Below are 19,341 nucleotides of genomic sequence, written 5' to 3'. Positions count from 1 at the left end.
TAATACGAAGGGAAGTATCACGGAATCTTTAAAAATGACACCAATGGCTATAAACAGGCAAATCCGTCATGTTGTTCTGTTAATACGAAGGGTAAATATTGAATAATGATTAAAAATCAATTTGAATTTCCTTTTTAATGAATACTCCACCTGGTGTAATTCACTTGTAATGATATCTAATTGTGTATGCATCGATCATCTGTCGTCATGCTGCACATGACACAATAATGCCCACGTTGATGGAGTGTATGTGTTACACTAAATTTATTGGAAAATACAGAAATGTTGTCATGGTGGAAAACTTTATCAAATAAAAATTCAATAATTGCAAAATATAGGTCACAGACCTATAAACTTATGGTATTCTTAATATAAAATGAAAACTAACAATTTGAATGTTGTCCTCACGAGCCATATACTAGTATTTTCGCAACACAAACAAATGGATTATTCGTTGACTCATTAGATAGACAATCGGGTGAGTAGTCGAATTTGGTAATGCTGTCACAGTTACCCGACATGATTCCCCTAATTACTGGGTGTTACATCATACATTCATGTCTAGCAACTTGCAGAACTGTAACTCAGTATATTTACACTTACACATGAAAGAAGTGTGATACCATATTTCATTGGTAGTTAAATAAACCAGTTACTCAATCTGAATCTGAAAATATTCCAAATAAGAAATCAATGATTCGCCCTGAATGCGTACAATGGTCAGGGTTGATATCGGCAAAATATTTGAAAAAAAACCGGGTTGACAGTAAGAACACTGAATGTAAGAATGATTGGTTGTAGAGATTCTCATATATGCAACAAGCTGTATGGACGGACGTGGCTGTCGCTATGACAAGAAAAGGTAATGGTACAGTCGAACTAAGCCTTGTGTATCACATATCCCGCCCCTTTAGGATCCCGCTTTAACATCTACCATTTTACTACCAGATAACAACCACGTATTTTTCACGTTATATTTTTTTAACCCTAATATTACCTGAAATGTTAAAGTTACATACTGTGGCCGCACTGTACAACTTTAAAATGATAAATATGATACAGGACCAAGCTCGTCGAAAACTTTTGATTGATACTGAAAAGACTCCCTAGTTATATTGGGAATACGAAATTGGATAACGTCTATGACGTCATACGTTATTTGAATTTCTGTAAACAAGGAATTTGACCTTAAAGATAAAACTGACAATGACATGACGAGTACAATTAATTGTATAGTATCTTTACCATATCATAAATCATATGTAATATAATAAATAAAAATTGGTTAATATTTATGAGTCGGCACGTTTACATGTTATTCAAAATCAACTCCGACAAATACTAATATCAAAATAATTGGAAATGGTAACATCTATAACTGACACAGAGAGGGCAACTTTTCTAACCATCGCATAACAAAGCATGAAGGCCTACCTAATGTTGTAGGGTCGCGGAGAATTTTCAATAGTGTATATTTTTTTCGTTTACATTTGTAAAAATATTTGTTGAATTCAAATTAAAAAAAAACCTCTTGCATAGAATCCCGCCACTAATTACTAGGTCAGAATGTCCTTGAACAGCTGTAGAATGTTGACATCCGGGTTATAAAGATACTTATATTTATAGGCCCAGGCATAATACATTTACATATAATATGAGCGGGCGGTTCCATTTACGGTGTAACTGTGATGTCATCACCCACTGTATCGGACTGGATACACTTCAATACTTTCTCTGCTCTAGTTAGTGTTTGTTTGGACACTAGGACATTTTGACGCACATGGTCTTAGTCGGTGAATATTTCCGTAGATATAAGCTATTTTTGCATATATACATGATAGTATACGTTCATACCAGTTTATACTTTTTGTGAAAATTAGCATATAATTGTGAGAAACCATCCCCACAAATACGTGAGATCTGTGCCATTTCTTCGGATGTCAGACATTTCGACTTAACCTACTGCGATGTTGAAGGTTTTTTCCATGTCAACTGATGATCCAAGACTTTTACGTGATTGACGGTTAAGTTGTTGTCTCTAACAAGAACAGGGAATTGAGGTGAGCCTTGTATTAATTTTGTTAATTTTTTCATATTTTGGTGTTTTGATTAATTTGTAGGGTGGCGGACAAGTGTGTCTGATATTGAATGAAACATTTGACAATCGTATCGACTCGATTACTCGCCTAAATATTGCACAAAAATACTGCTATTGGTAGTCCACCTTTTTTGTTGTAATCGGATGATTGACAAGAACAGGGCTGTAGCCAAAATTATTGTGTGAACCTCAGCCAAGTATTGTGTGAACCTATATGACATTAAATATTGACTACATGACGGTACTGGGTTCTTGTCATAATACAGTTCTCAATCACTTTGGTAGAAGAACGGAAACTTGAGCACGAGTCTGGGCATGAGTAATGTATTTTTGTTGAAAATTTAGACGTCTCTTTGTTTACCATGAAGGCTACTGATTACAGAACACACAGACAATGTATCAGGTAAATATCATTGGTCTGTCACGAATCACTTCAAAGGGCCTGCTGGGTAGCATTATACAATTCTTTTGAACTTGTCTGTAAGGGAATTTCAAGGGAGCAGTTTCTTTTTCTTTTTATCTGACATTAAATTGAAACGCTAAATCGTCATTGTAGGGAAAAGTCACCAACGTGAGATAAATAACTGGTAGAAGATTGACCCTGTTCATGTTGTTGTTTTTTACGATAGTAGCTCTCATAACAATGTACTAATTACATACAAACATCACAAACCATGGTTGTTTATCATTCAATACTAAAACTGTAATAGTTCGCTTACTGTCTGTACTGTGAATGAAAGAGTCTTAGTCCTCGTCTATGATGAACGTAGCTTGTGATATTACGTTATCGATAGACTCAATCTGATTTAAATCCAATGTAAATGTCGGCTAATCGTTCATTGCTATTTTACCTCGGTATTTTTGCTTGATTTGACCTTCGTATTACATGTTTACGTTTTCCTCGTGGTGGTCGCCTCCTCTAATCATGTGTATTATTGATGTAATATACCACTCTATTCACTATCATCTATATAGTATATCATTATACACTGTGTATTATCTATATAGTATATAACTATACACTGTGTATTATCCATATAGTATATCACTTTAAACTGTGCATTATCTATAAAGTATATCACTATACACTATTATCTATTTAGTATATCACTATACACTGTATTACCCATCTATTATATCACTGTTTTATCTATACAGTATACCACTATACACTGTGTATTATCTATATAATATCTCACTCTATACACTGTATTATCTATATAGTATACCACTCTATACACTGTATTATCTATATAATATATCACTCTATACACTGCATTATCTATATAGTATACCACTCTATGCACTGTATTATCTATATAGTATACCACTCTATGCACTGTATTATCTATATAGTATACCACTCTATGCACTGTATTATCTATATAGTATATCACTATACACTATGTATTATCTATACCGTATATCACTATACGCTGTGTATTATCTATATAATATAACACTCTATACACTGTGTATTATCTATATAGTGTATCACTATACACTGTATTATCTATATACATGTAATCCTCCACTCTATATTATCTATATAGTGTACTACTTTATACACTGTATTATCTATATAGTATACCACTCTATACACTGTATTATATATTTAGCCACTAGTAACCAGACAGTGTCAGGCGTTAAGAAGAAATGGAATCATGTCAAAGCAAAGCTGCTTACAAATATTACAACAAGGTGACATTACTGGCAATTTAATATTAGCCATACGCCTTTTGGCCGATATTGCAAAAGTGAAATAAAGTCCATTTCGGTATTTGTGTTTCTCTACACTGAACCTATTCTTCGTCGTATATTGAGTCACTTATCTTAGTTTTCGTCGCTACAAAGTCATTTGTCGACACTGAAAGCGAGATATCGACATTATACATGGTTACTAATGTAGCGGGTACGTTTGGAATGCATACTAATTACGCAGGTTTGATTTCAACAATAACATTTCATACGATACATCGTCATACGTTATAGTCAATGCCAGACTAACCTTTTACGTAAACATTATGCTTTACTATATAGTGACATAAATAATGACCGATGCAGTGTTGCCTTTCAACTTAAGACGATCGTTCATTGGTCATGTTTGACCACAAAGCTGACCCAGCTCAAAATAATTAAACTGTGTTTCTTTTCCGTGCCGCTTCATTGATTTAATGCAATTAAAAATGTCAAGGTGCAAACAGTGTACGACTATAAAATAAATGTGATCTACATAATTGACATTCTAGAAGACAATCAGCACTATTATAGAAGTTGTGTCAATCTTCCAATAATCGCACATCTTTTATCGTATCCCTTTTACACTTTTTGTCATATAACCTTAGCATTTGGGTGTTTGAGACACACACAATTCTTGTTTGAGACACACACAATCCTTGTTTGAGACACACTGAATCCTGGTCATAAGACCTTAGCATTTGACGTTTTATGCTACAATTTACTCTAACACAGAACACATCAAAAGATGCGTTAGTCGGAGGTGACTTCTTCAAAGCATCCTGCTTTACACACTGTTACAATTTCGTGTGGTGTCTAAGACACACTAACTTCTGGTCTGTCGAACAGAGTAAATTGTTGACATTAACTCTCAAATGCCGCTTTCAACGTTGAAGAGAGCGCTCGAGCAGTCAGTAGACGTCTACTACGCGATGTCCAGTGTTTTCGATGACCATCCCGCTTTCCACTGATATTTCTCGTGTCTCCTTTTTCACCCCTCTCTCGCTGTGTCTTTTCGTAGAGTACGTACGTCCAGTGTCTACATCAAATTTTTAAAAGTGGTGTATGATACGCTCAAACTTCAATGATTCTTCATCCAAATTAGATGGTACTCTGCCGTGATAGTAGTCCTGCTTGCATACGGAGTAAGTCGTCCCTTGAGCGAAACGCGTACACCGTCTGCGAGCATGACCGTGAAAGTGACGCTTCAGAATCGCAATATCACAATTTACGACCTGTTTTCTTGGTCGCGGTCCAATGGATGTTTCGCATCTCGTCGGCCATCTAGGTCCATGGAATCGTAAAAAGGGGGTACTTTTTCAGATCGCCCTCCGAGAATATGGGTACGATGCTCTCTCTCTCTCTCTCTCTCTCTCTCTCTCTCTCTCTCGCTCTCTCTCTCTCTCTCTCTCTCTCTCTCTCTCTCTCTCTCTCTCTCTCTCTCTCTCTCTCTCTCTCTCTCTCTCTCTCTCTCTCTCTCTCTCTCTCTCTCTCTCTCTCTCTCTCAGTGTAAGGATTAGGTGTCGTTGAAGTTATAGCTCTGGATTTATACGCTACGGGGTTTTGACACGACGGAAAGAATGGGGTTTTTGAAGTGATTTTCTCCCAGATTCACTATATAAAAAAAGTGGGGGGTTCTTTTTCATTGAAATATTAACTGGAAAAGGGGTACATATGAAATTTCGCTAACAAGCCGGGGTACCCACCAATCCATGATCGAGCGACTGCCACTGCTGGGGCGTCGCGACGCGTCGGAGAGTCAGAATTGTACGGGGTGTTGGTCACCGAAAACACCGGTCTCAAACATTGTTGCAGAAAATCCCCAAATGCTAAACTCTTATGACCAGGATTCAGTGTGTTTCGAACACCTCAATTCTGGTCATAAGACCTTAGCATTTGGTTGTTTTCTGCAACAATTTACTCTAAAACAGAAGACATCAAGGTTCCGTCAATGAGAGTTGATGCAGACACAAGTTGGTGTGGTTTCGACTGGAGTGTTTGTTTTGTCGCCTGGAACTGACGCATCTTTTGATGTGTCCTGTTTTAGAGTAAATTGTTGCACAAAACGGCAAATGCTAAGGTCTTATGACCAGGATTGTGTGTGTTTCGAACAAGGATTGTGTGTGTTTCGAACAAGAATTGTGTGTGTCTCAAACACCCAAATGCTAAGGTTTTGTGACAAAAAGTGTATAATATTTTGCCTTAGTTTGACACAAGTCATCTATATTAACACGTCTAGACTTATGTTGTATGAACGGTTTTTAGTGTTCCAGTCCCTATATACTAGTAATTACACTCTTTGTCATAAAAGCTTAGCATTTGGGTGTTTGAGACACACACAATTTGTTTGAGACACACTGAATCCTGGTCATAAGAGCTTAGCATTTGCCGTTTTGTGCAACAATTTACTCTAAAACAGTTTGATGTGTTCTGTAATGGGGGAATCCATTAGGGCGTCCTCAATGGAGAACGAACATAGTTATTGGTATTTAAGCGTGTCTACCCGGAAATCCCAGTAGGACTGACGAATAGCGTGTGTATGACAAGAGACAAGGAACACAAACCTTGTACATACGCAGCCACACTACAAACACAACGTTTGTTCTGTCTGACGCAAGTCAGCTCAGGTAGGCCAAAATATGTTGGTAATAATTACAACAATATACCACTCTATACATTGTTTATTATCTATGTAGTATACCACACTATACACTGTATATATAGTGTACCACTCTATATACTGTATTATATATTTAGCCACTAGTAAGCAGACAGTGTCACGCGTTAAGAAGAAATGAAATCATGTCAAAGCAAAACTCCTTACAAATATTACAACAAGGTGACATTACTGGCAATTTAATATTATCCATACGCCTTTTGGCCGATATTTGCATGGTAGTGATTACTGGTGTTTTGTTTGTTGCTGTTTTTAGTGTTTCCTTCATTTGCCGGTCCAGTTGTTTTTGAAAAAGAAAACAGTAGTCTGATTTATGCATGCGTGCCCCGGGGTCCCACGCTACACAAACATAGCCAGTAACTAGGAAAGCGCAAACAATTTTTATTTCTGAGCAAAAATTGACTTTTACGCCAGTGAACTCTGAAGTAATGCAACTGAGCCAAATTTAATGTGGTAATTGGAACTTTGGACTGTTACATGTAAAAGTTTACAGAGTTATCGCAACGGAATTCTTCATGTTTGTCAATAAACAATAAACAAAAACACAAATAAATAAATAAACAAACAAACAAACAAACAAACACACACACACATACACATACACACACACACACACAAAAAAAAAAAAACCCCACACAAACAGACAAACACTTTATACCTGGACATGCGTACCAGACAGCCACTAAACATTAACATCCAAAGTTAACGACAAATTGGGGCATCCTAGTCAGTGTGCGTGTGTATGTTTCATAGTATGTACATGTATCTATAATAATTAAGACTTTAGTTAATTCATATATTTTGTACGTTCATCGCTACTTTTAGATCATAAAACCACTTCATTGTTTTACTAGCTGTATACACGATATACCGAACACAGTTTACTCAATATCAGATTTGTGTGTACTAGTGTGTTTATTCTGTAAAGGTATATATGGTAACACACGTACTCAATATCGGATTTGTGTGTACTAGTGTGTTTATTCTGTAGAAGTATATATGGTAACACACATACACACTAGTCTAGAATTCTAAACTGGTACAGTATTACGTTTTAAAAACTTCATTACTAATACCAGTCTAGCTCACTTCCCAACCATCGCGCAAATTTGTGTGCTACTCCTACAGTGTTCATATAAACATGATGATGTGTGTGCGTCCCAAGTGATTTTAGTTTAAACAGACTGGGGGAGGAGTCATTCTCCAAACATGAGAAAGGTCGAAGACGTTTGGTGACGACAGCCTGTCAATTTGTGATGGATTACTTGACATACGCAATTCGTTCTTCACTAACCAAACTCTAATCAAACACACTTGACACCTTTCGTTGGGAACTGAGCTAGACTGGTATTAGTAATGAAGTTTTTAAAACGTAATACTGTACCAGTTTAGAATTCTAGACTACGTACGCACAGCCTGTAGTGATAGCACGACATTGAGAAATGTGAAACCTAATATAATTGTCCATTTAGCACTTAGTGCGCATAGTAATTAATAGCTATACTATGAAATGATTGCATATTGAATATGAATATTGATAGCAAAATAACGTGAAATTTGACTGTAAATCCATTAAAATTGAAATGCTCCGTCCAAGGGGCCCAGGGAAATTCTGCCGACAGTGTTTACCCAAACTACACAAGACCTCATGAGAAAGCACAATATACTTTGTAAATAAAGAGACAGAAAGAGCATTTTAAAAGGTTGTCAACGTTAACAATACCGTAGTCTACAAAAACAGGCGACAGTTCTATTTAATTATCTCATTTTAAAAATACATAAATAAAGTGTTATTGGGCGCTAAATGAATATTTGAAGCCGTCTACTCCACCATTCTGTTCAAAGAAAAGCTTTTAAATCGTATGTATTGGTTAAATATCTATACTACAAAAAGTAAAATAGGGCACTGACCGCAGTGATAAGCACTAGTGTCATATAAATGAGGCAAAACAAATCGGCTATTTAACATTGACAAGATGGAAAGTGAGAAAAGATGAAAATACTGTATTATTGTCAATTATAACCTTATTATAAGTTGAACTTTTTCAGAAAGAATAAATAGATCTTTAAAGTGATTTACGCCTGGATTCTAAATACCATATTGCTAGTCTATTAAGCATGACTCATCAAACGTTAATAACTTTATCAGATAAATAGATCATTAAACCTTTTCTAATTACACCACTGTGGAGCAAATCTAACAACCTAATATTACACTGCTAGTCTTCTTGTAAAGTTTTAGGAATCCCTAATAACGCTGGATGTCATTGGGTTATTTATTCGACATGTCGTTCTGCATCGTTTGATAACTTGCTTACAGGGGAATAACATTTTCTTAAAGTTTTAATGAATCTCGAGTTTTCATGACATGCATATCTAAACTATTGGTACAGTTCGACCTTAATTATTCAATTGAAAACATTTAATTCGTTGATATAAATTTTACAATCAGATTTTAATTCGAATTTTAATTCATTTTCTTTCACGTGTTTTACTTCTATATATATCTTTACCATCTGTCTTGTTCTTTGGCTGATAATACAAATACCAAGATTCGTAACAGATTCTTGAGATATCTTTTTAATTCCCACAAGTCATCACTGTCTCGTACTTCTTATCATCACTTTCCATCACATGCCATGACTTGTAAATGTGTTATCAGTGGTCGTCATTTTGTCTATTGTAATGTATTTATCTGTTGTCATCTTATTTGCCCAGTACACTTCATGTTCCTCTGAATCAAAACACTTCTCAAGCCAAATACATACAATGTAATATTAATCTTGTCGAGGTTCACTAAATTTGTTGGCATGGCAAGTTTCCAAGTATTGTTCACTGTCTTTTCCGGGGACGTACATTGCGAAATGACATCTATTACTTAAAACAACCAAGTCTCAATGATAATTAGACATAAACAGAGACAAGTTGGCGGTTGGTTTATGTTCAATCTTATTGCTGGTACGTTTGGAATGTATTCAGTAAGCTTACGTTTTGATGATAGCATTCATAAACTAAAGCTTCTCATTTACACGAAACAAGTCGTTGGCATTCTGGATTGATATAAAGTCGTTATTTGCAATAATGAGGTGATTCTAATTAAGTGGAAAAGTTCTTATCCTCACTTGGTTGGCCTCACTTGGAAGGCCATATTCCTTTTGTAAACAGACTTTAGGGACCGGTCAGCTTCTTTGGCCTGGGGAGGGGGTGGATTGGTGGGGTGGGGGTAACCCTGTTTTTGAAAGGGAAAATTGGGGGTCGTTGTTTTTTTATTGTGATAGAAGGACTTAAATCCTTCTCTACAATAACATGAAGCCTTGTCTGAACTGTGGTACATGTATTTGTTCTTGTCCATGTTTCTTACATAAATTCTTTAATATTACTTCACGAACGAGTTCAAACATGACTATACATATACATGTATTACCTAGCTACCACACTAGTTACAGAACATGTCATGTAAATGCTTGGCTGTTTCACAATCAATGCTTCACTTATATTGCACTTTTTGGCAAAAGTGAACTTGAAGGTTTCGTAATGGTAATCTTCGTAGATAGCTTATAAATAAGTTAATCTAAATTGTTCTACTCTTCAATATGAACTTATCAAAAGGGATTAATACACTTTCTATTTCCGACACTCCATGTTATTGACACTAAAACTAACCACATCTCATCAGATTCCAGTTTCTATTATACACTCGGTATGACCATTTAAAGTTCTCTAACATACCTGTGAAATACTATACATGCAATATTAATGCCACTATATCAATGTTACGGGCCCATTTTTTTTGTGACATGGGAAAACTTACATTTACATTAGCTTTTCGAAAATTGGAAATATTACCTCAAAGGCTATGAATAACCTAAACATTGCCTTAATAGAAGCAAAAAACTCCAGATCTGCCAGGGGGAGAAGCCCTAGGACCCCCTCACCCCCAGAGGTCAATCATGTATTCAATCAACAATCAGATCACCAACCTTTTTACTCAGGCTGTCATTATAGTACTAAACTTTTCTTAAATATTTTCACCCTATGCTAATTTTAGATGATGTAGTCTTTTAAAGACGTGAAATGTTTGCCAAGGTAGTCTAAAATTGCCTTAAACTCCAAATCTCCCCTACCAATGATACTACCATTAGATTTGCTGACCTTTACTACATGTATATAATGATGCAAAAACCTCCAGATCTCTGGGAACCCCCCCCCCCTCACAAGAGGTGGACATCTCCCACTCTCGAGCTCTTCCCCCTATTACTGTCAAGATGCTATTAAACTATAAAAAATCCACCTGCCCCCCCCCCCCCCCCCAGCTGGAGAAACTGACCGTTCCCTTAATCCTGCGATCACTCATACAAAGAACGAATTACAATGTTATTATGAAATTTGATATCATTTTCCCTATTCTAGGCCTAATGCCAAATGCTATCAAGTAACGTAAAGATAAAGACTCGCTATACATTTTTATGAGTACTCATCAGACTCTCGAGACATCCTTGATGGCAATTACTTCTAATGATCTTTGTTACTGTCCACGTCAGACTCAGTATCACCTTCCATCACGTGCGATGATATTGCGTTTATGGTTTAGACATTGTTACTTTGAGTGCTAGGTTATTTTCATTTGTGGAAAAGGTGTCCGTTGTGATGAACAAGATAAGACGGCTAAGAAGGTCAGTAGATAAATAATACAAATATATTGTGCGTGTAAAAGTGAATTGAAGTCCATTTCGGTATTTGTGTTTCTCCACACTGAACCTATTCTTCGTCGTATATTGAGTCACCTGTCTAAGTTTTCGTCGCTACAATGTCATTTGTCGACACTATACATTATACATGGTTACTAATGTAGCGGGTACGTTTGGAATGCATACTAATTAGGCAGGTTTGATTTCAACAATACCATTTCATACGATACATCGTTATACGTTATAGTCAATGCCAGACTAACCTTTTACGTAAACATTATGCTTTACTACATAGTCGATCGTTCATTGGTCCTGTTTGACCACAAATCTGACCCAGCTCAAAACAATTAAACTGTGTTTCTTTTCCGTGCCGCTTCATTGATTTAATGCAATTAAAAATGTCAAGGTGCAAAAATTGTACGACTGAAAAATAATTGTGATCTGCATAATTGACATTCTAGAAGACAATCAGCACTATTATAGAAGTTGGTCAATCTTCCAATAATCGCACATCTTTTATCGTATGCCCTTATCTTGCCATAGTTTGACACAAGTCATCTAGACTTATAAGTTTACCGAGGTAATAACTTTCACACCATTCGATATTTCTATGTGAATACATTGTACCTTGTAGTCTTCACTTCAAAAATTGGTCCACCAGAGACTATAACTGGAAGGTTCTGAAGAGAGTGGTGGTGGGCGTTTAGATGGACCTTGTAGGGTGCTGGTTTCTTATGTGGATTTTGAATGTCTCGCAAGATTGAATGTCAATATATTGGAATAATTTGAAGTGACCATTGAAAGAGTTTTTGTCAACTAGTGAATGGGTTTCCTGAAATAATACCCTTGATTACTTGTTTTCATCAAGTGTTGGTCATCTTTACTCGCCAGTCTTTCATTCGATATATCCATGTCTGCAGATTTGAGTACTTGTCTCACACTGATATCTACACTCTTTGTCATAAAACCTTAGCATTTGGGTGTTTGAGACACACACAATTCTTGTTCGAAACACACACAATCCTTGTTTGAGACGCACTGAATCCTGGTCATAAGAGCTTAGCATTTGCCGTTTTGTGCAACAATTTACTCTAAAACAGAACACATCAAACTATTTTAGAGTAAATTGTTGCACAAAACGACAATAATTTAATTATTTGTAATTTGTAGAGAGTGGGGTGCGAGTTGATGTTATTACTAATTAGTCAGATGAATAAATGGAAATTACCGTGCTTTGTAATAGTGGTATTTTTGCCTTGAGGACAGGAGAGAATCCCGATAAATCAGCCATTGTATCTGTTAGTGAATTCTGTAAAGGTAATATATTGCAATGGAGAACAACTGCCCTACATACTTTGTAATAGTGGTATTTTTGCCTTGAGGACAGGAGAGAATCCCGATAGATCAACCATTGTATCTGTTAGTGAATTCTGTAGACGTAATATATTACAATGGAGAACAACTGCCCTATGTTTTGAAAACTGTATGATGTTGGTGTTCTGACAAAACACAGCTAAACGGACCGAAGGCGATTAAAATCAATTTTTGTTTACCATTTTCTACAAGACTTGTCATGGGTGTTAAACAAGCGAGAGAATTGTACTTTAAGGTTACATATACACCATTTATATGACCGTGACAAGATTCATTAAATAAAAAATAAAATTTCCTTTATAATTGTGCAAAGTCAGGCTATTGAACTTTATCAGTAATTGTTAGTTTGAGTGACAACAATTTATTATATAGTAAAATTATTTTGGAAAAATAGACCTTGTATTCAGTACTTGTATTCATGAAATTTTCTCATTAAAGCAGTGGTACTCAATATCAGTCAGGTTGACCTTTTTTATAATTGAAAACGTTACGCAATGTAAATATTACGCGAAAATTAATAATTTCCATGAATATATAAAAAGATAATTGAAAAAGCTACGCAATGTAAATATTACACGAAATTAAATAATTTTACCATGATGACATAAAAAGATAATTGTCTGTAAGGTAATGTTCAGACTGTCACATGGTACGTTTTGACTGTCTATAAGGTAATGTTCAGACTGTCATATGGTACGTTTTGACTGTCTGTAAGGTAATGTTCAGACTGTCACATGGTACGTTTTGACTATCTGTAAGGTAATGTTCAGACCGTCATATGATACGTTTTGACTGTCTATAAGGTAATGTTCAGACTGTCACATGGTACGTTTTGACTGTCTGTAAGGTAATGTTCAGACTGTCATATGGTACGTTTTGACTGTCTATAAGGTAATGTTCAGACTGTCTCATGGTACGTTTTGACTGTCTGTAAGGTAATGTTCAGACTGTCACATGGAACGTTTTGACTGTCTGTAAGATAATGTTCAGACTGTCATATGGAACGTTTTGACTGTCTGTAAGATAATGTTCAGACTGTCATAAGGTACGTTTTGACTGTCTACAAGGTAATGTTCAGACTGTCACATGGTACGTTTTGACTGTGTGTAAGGTAATGTTCAGACTGCCATATGGAACGTTTTGACTGTCTGTAAGTTAATGTTCAGACTGTCACATGGTACGTTTTGACTGTCTATAAGGTAATGTTCAGACTGTCACATGGTACGTTGTGACTGTCTGTAAGGTAATGTTCAGACTGTCACATGGTACGTTTTGACTGTCTGTAAGGTAATGTTCAGACTGTCACATGGTACGTTTTGACTGTCTGTAAGGTAATGTTCAGACTGTCACATGGTACGTTTTGACTGTCTGTAAGGTAATGTTCAGACTGTCACATGGTACGTTTTGACTGTCTATAAGGTAATGTTCAGACTGTCACATGGTACGTTTTGACTGCCTGTAAGGTAATGTTCAGACTGTCACATGGTACGTTTTGACTGTCTGTAAGGTAATGTTCAGACTGTCATATGGTACGTTTTGACTGTCTATAAGGTAATGTTCAGACTGTCACATGGTACGTTTTGACTGCCTGTAAGGTAATGTTCAGACTGTCATATGGAATGTTTTGACTTTTTGGGTCGATTGCAAATCCAATAAACCAGTTTATCCCATCCCAATAACTGGGTAACTTACTTCAACAATTTAAAATTCTGCAATATACCTATTAACAGTCTAGATCTGCCCATGATGTTAAAGTAATTGAGTTGTCAAAATGTTTTCAGTCATGGAGTTAGTCGAACATCCATTAGATAGCAACACAAATTTGAGACACCAATGCATTACATTGGTGAATATCTGTACCCCGTCGATAAAAAGTTATAACGTGTTTTATTACTAATAAAATGGCTTTTCTAGGATAGTTTCATGTCCATGCAGGGTAGAGGTTGCTTTTCGTACATAAACGTGATGAAATCATCCCGAATTATGCCACCTTGGCGTTGTGTGTTTACTGTCCAACACATACATGGAAGGCTGTCCTATACGCTAAGAAAGTAAAGAGCCAAGACCGTCTAAGACGGGACATGTAGACGCACACATATGAAACGGGACACCTAGACACATACATGGGGACGCGTATCTCTACGGGAGCTCGTGTTTTCAATTATATTTATGATATATAATAAAAATTCAATTATTATGTAATCATCGGTCTAATCAACGTAAAGTCGTATCTCTACTCTACGCCTATAATTAAGAGATAACGGTTAATGAGAAGGTCGTCTGTAAAAATGGATTAGATTTATTCATAGGAGCTATGTAAGCTGATTGGAACTCATACGATCTTTCCACAGTTACTGTAACTAAACACGTATTTACATGCATTATTTATTTTAAACCTGTTCTCAATTTCAGAACGAGGGAGTACAATAATGCTACTGACAAACTTAAGATTTGCTTTGTTATTGTGGTTTGTACCATACATCATATCAGGTAAGAACCACTGAGATTTTCTTTTGTCATAATTCTCGCTATCTGCAATACAATTCTATGCATCGCTAAGGAGTCAAATGGAACGCAGTCTCGCGACCGCGCTTGCATTTGTCAACACCTACACTTCTGGTCGCCTATGTCAATACACGTGAATGTTTCTTCCAAACAGTTTAATTTGTAACAAATAAGATAAACGCAACTTTTAAGCTCATATAATTATGGAGGTGGGAAATTTAAATATGTACAGTATCTTTCCAGAGCAAAATTACAAGAGATGTCTACAACTGAAAATGGGAAAGAAACATTCCTGTGTATTAGCATAGCCGACCGGAAGTGTAGTTGTCGACATTAGAACGCGTTGTCGCGCGACTTCGTTCCATTTGACTCCACAGTGATGTGTAGAATTGTATTGCAGGTAGCGAGAATTGGTCGGTGAATTTATATAAACATAATTAAGGTTCTCCTATGATCTCATCCTCAGCTCCTCACTAACGCTCTATTCTTGTCTTCGCATTCATTCATTCATTAATTAATTCATTCATTCATTAATTAATTAATTCATTAATTCATTCATTCATTCATTCATTCATTCATTCATTCATTTGGACGTTCGTTCGTTTGTACGTACGTTCGTTCATACGTTCATTCATTTGTTCACTCATCCATCCATCCATCCATCCATCCATCCATTCATTCATTCACTTATTCATTCGTTGTAACTTTCTCATATTATAACGCCACTCGTTTAACCAGATAGTGATCATTATAGTATTTTTCCACATTGCCTGCAAATACCCAGAGCATAAAGACAAAAGTTTTAGCATTGACACAGTTCATAAATTGACAAAATACTATCAGACTTATTATTCACCAAATCATACAAACCAAGAGAAACAATGATCATAATAACAAATGTAAGATAAACAGATAGCAGCTATATGTGTAACAAAACTTAAGAAGCATTGAGAAATTACTCGAACACTTGTTTCAAAGCTGTCAAATTGTATGAAAAAAAACTATAGTATCGACCCATCTGTATCCGATTCAGTCTTACTTATGATACTTTCTTTTCAGCTACCCCAACATATGATATTTACACACGCATCAAAAAAGATGTCTTCGCTAATTATGACAAGTATGTACGGCCAGCTGAAGACGTTTCAGATGTCAATATTATCAACTTCAGACTGTCTGTCAATCAAATCGAGGATGTCGTAAGTCCAAAGCAAATATATTTCTTTCACGTTAATAATGGGCCGCAGTGACATCTACACTTATATATATGTAATGTTGTTTGCTTGGTTATATATATATATATATATATATATATATATATATATATATATATATATATATATATATATATATATATATATATATATATATATATATATATATATATATATATATATATGTTGAGGGTAGAAGAAAATCAAGTCGGGTTTTTCGTCTCTACAAGCCTGTTTCGTGAGTAAATCACTCGTCAGGAGATGTTGATGTGATTGGCCAGGAATATATATGTGTGTGTGTGTGTGTGTATATATATATATATATATATATATATATATATATATATATATATATATATATATATATATATATATATATATATATATATATATATATATCAACATCTCCTGACGAGTGATTTACTCACGAAACAGGCTTGTAGAGACGAAAAACCCGACTTGATTTTCTTCTAGCTCAACATATACTCCGCTCTGCGTGCAGACGTATCGAGCACTGTACTACGGACAAATCTTACCACTGACTTCCTATATATATATATATATATATATATATATATATATATATATATATATATATATATATATATATATATATATATATATATATATATATATATAGTTTTGGTAGTACTGGAACTCTTTCTTGGGTGTAACTCGGAGTTTCACGCATATTGCGATCATCAGACACTCACACATACATATATATATATATATATATATATATATATATATATATATATATATATATATATATATATATATATATATATATATATATATATATATATACACACACACATATATATTCCTGGCCAATCACATCAGAAAACCCCCATACTAGAATTACACTCGTCAAAGATCTTGACAAGCTGAATCAGTCGTCTGAAGATGGCACAATGTAACACATGTCTGTAAACTCCGAGTTACGGCTTGTGGTTTCCTAAGCCCATGTATTCTGTGTGTGTGTGTGTGTGTGTGTGTGTGTGTGTGTGTGTGTGTGTGTGTGTGTGTGTGTGTCAATGTCTGCGTGTGCCTGTGTGTCTGTGTGTGTATGTATGTATGTATGTATGTATTTATGTAAGTATGTATGTATGTATGTATGTATGTATGTATGTATGTATGTATGTATGTATGTATGTGTGTGTGTGTGTGTGTCTGTCTGTCGGTCTGTGTCTGTCTGTCTCTGTGTTTGTGTTTGTGTATGTGTATGTGTATGTGTCTGTGTTTGTTTGTGCGTGTGCGTGTGTCTGTCTGTCTGTGTCTATTGAACGCGCCACACCTTGAATTTTATTTCTCTACCCCTTGTCTCCGATCTAATTTACATATACAGTTTTGTTATTGTTTTACATAGGACGAGAAAAGGCAAGTAATAACGACCCGTGCTTGGTTAAAGCAAGTAAGTGACTTTCATATAGCCCGAACTTATTCCAAGCAGTCCAACAACTATCGGTCCGAGTATACACAATAATCGAACCTACAAGTACGACGATTTTACGATGATAATATGACGAATGTTTGTTTGATATCAGTTGATTGTAAGCAAAGGTAATACAGCGAATTTCACAATACCGTTCACCGTTTCTGTTTGATACAACTACGCAGAAACCAATTAGAAACTGGACATGCTACACTATTTAAGATACTTGAATGAGTATAGTCTCTTACTACATTTTATCTAAGTGAAACGAACTATACATGCCACCATCCTGACATGGCAAAGGACATTTACGCGACCTAGCTTCATCTGGTGTTTGATACTAAGAAAAACATAGGAGTGCATGGAGTTGCAATACATTTTATTGTGTGGCATATGCAGTTTCTTGTTTGTTTCTGCATGATTGTATAAAACAGAAAAGCTGAACAGTATTGTGACCTTCACTGTATATCGACGGTAACGATCATTTCTAGGTCGATATTCAAACAATCGCATATACATCGTCACTGTTTAAAATATACAATATGCGATATGATGCAAAGGTCGTAATTGCAACGACCTAGAACACTGAAACGTTTGAATATATGATGAAATGTGGATAATATGAGTAATCAATTCATGAAGAGTTCATATCACCAAGTTCATTTGAAAAAATGTTAAAGAACCGTCACCATTGCAATGTCCATACATTTGTCAATGTCATTAATGGTGACGCAATTGAATTTATACGTACGATGTCACTGGCGCGTTTGACAAAATCTAACAGTCACACATCCAGACATCATATCAATATACTATCTATATTGGTATAATTGCGTAACATCGTTTTAATCGTTTAATCGTTATTCTGATTCTGAATATATTACACCATTATGAGAGATTTCGCAGCCACGCAAGATTTCAATCTTTTTATTTGCAAATCGATAACAAAAACATCACAAATAAATCAATCCATCAAAATAACGACTTGACCAGTCTAATCTCGGGTACGTGTTTCTAAATACAACCCTGTTCCAAGATATTGTAATGATGGTAAAGATTACTTTTGCTGATTTTTTAAAACATAATTGTAAGAAAAACGTACTTAGGCACGTATGTTAGTAGTAAAACATAAGTAATTTTTATTATAGACACAAATGACGAACAAGTGCCAGTGCATGATGCCCTAGAAATAATATGTACAATCTACTGACTGGCGCATATCTTTTAAGAAATCGTTTCTCTCTGAGAAGCTTTCCTATAAAACCACACACTGCTACTGTAATCTGATCTCAACTATCTGAACATAAATGTTAGTAATATTTAGATTAATTATTTGCCCTTTAACATTATACATACCAGTTTATCTAGTCACTGTATTTTATGATGTACTCAATACGTCACACAAGTGATCAACATGAACCATGCAGTATAGGAAATTATTCAAATGACAATGTAACATGGATTTATTTAATCATTGAAGGATTTAAACGAATTTACCTGAGCTTTAAAAAAGTGGCTATTCTTTGACTTTTAAGACAATTGTATTTTTTTGTTATTAGTCAATCCCCGATACAAGCCTTGGTACAGTTACAGAGTTAATTTAGACAGAT

General features: G+C 35.3%; 1 protein-coding gene across 1 annotated transcript in view; it reads left to right on the top strand.

The window, feature by feature from the left end:
* The first annotated feature begins 2,011 nt into the window (after nt 1–2,011).
* Nucleotides 2,012–19,341, top strand: part of LOC144440625 (acetylcholine receptor subunit alpha-like) — a 25,624-nt gene continuing 8,294 nt past the window's right edge. The window contains exons 1-4 of the mRNA XM_078130014.1: nt 2,012–2,060; nt 14,987–15,064; nt 16,139–16,278; nt 17,666–17,710. Of these exons, the coding sequence (XP_077986140.1) occupies nt 15,004–15,064; nt 16,139–16,278; nt 17,666–17,710 (246 nt within the window). The 5' untranslated portion in view covers nt 2,012–2,060; nt 14,987–15,003. The remainder of the gene's footprint in view (nt 2,061–14,986; nt 15,065–16,138; nt 16,279–17,665; nt 17,711–19,341) is intronic.

This window comes from Glandiceps talaboti, chromosome 1 (assembly GCF_964340395.1).
Source record: "Glandiceps talaboti chromosome 1, keGlaTala1.1, whole genome shotgun sequence".
In the NCBI taxonomy this organism is placed as follows: domain Eukaryota; kingdom Metazoa; phylum Hemichordata; class Enteropneusta; family Spengelidae; genus Glandiceps; species Glandiceps talaboti.
Note: the sequence above shows the minus strand (reverse complement) of the source record. Positions and strands in the feature narration are given on the sequence as shown.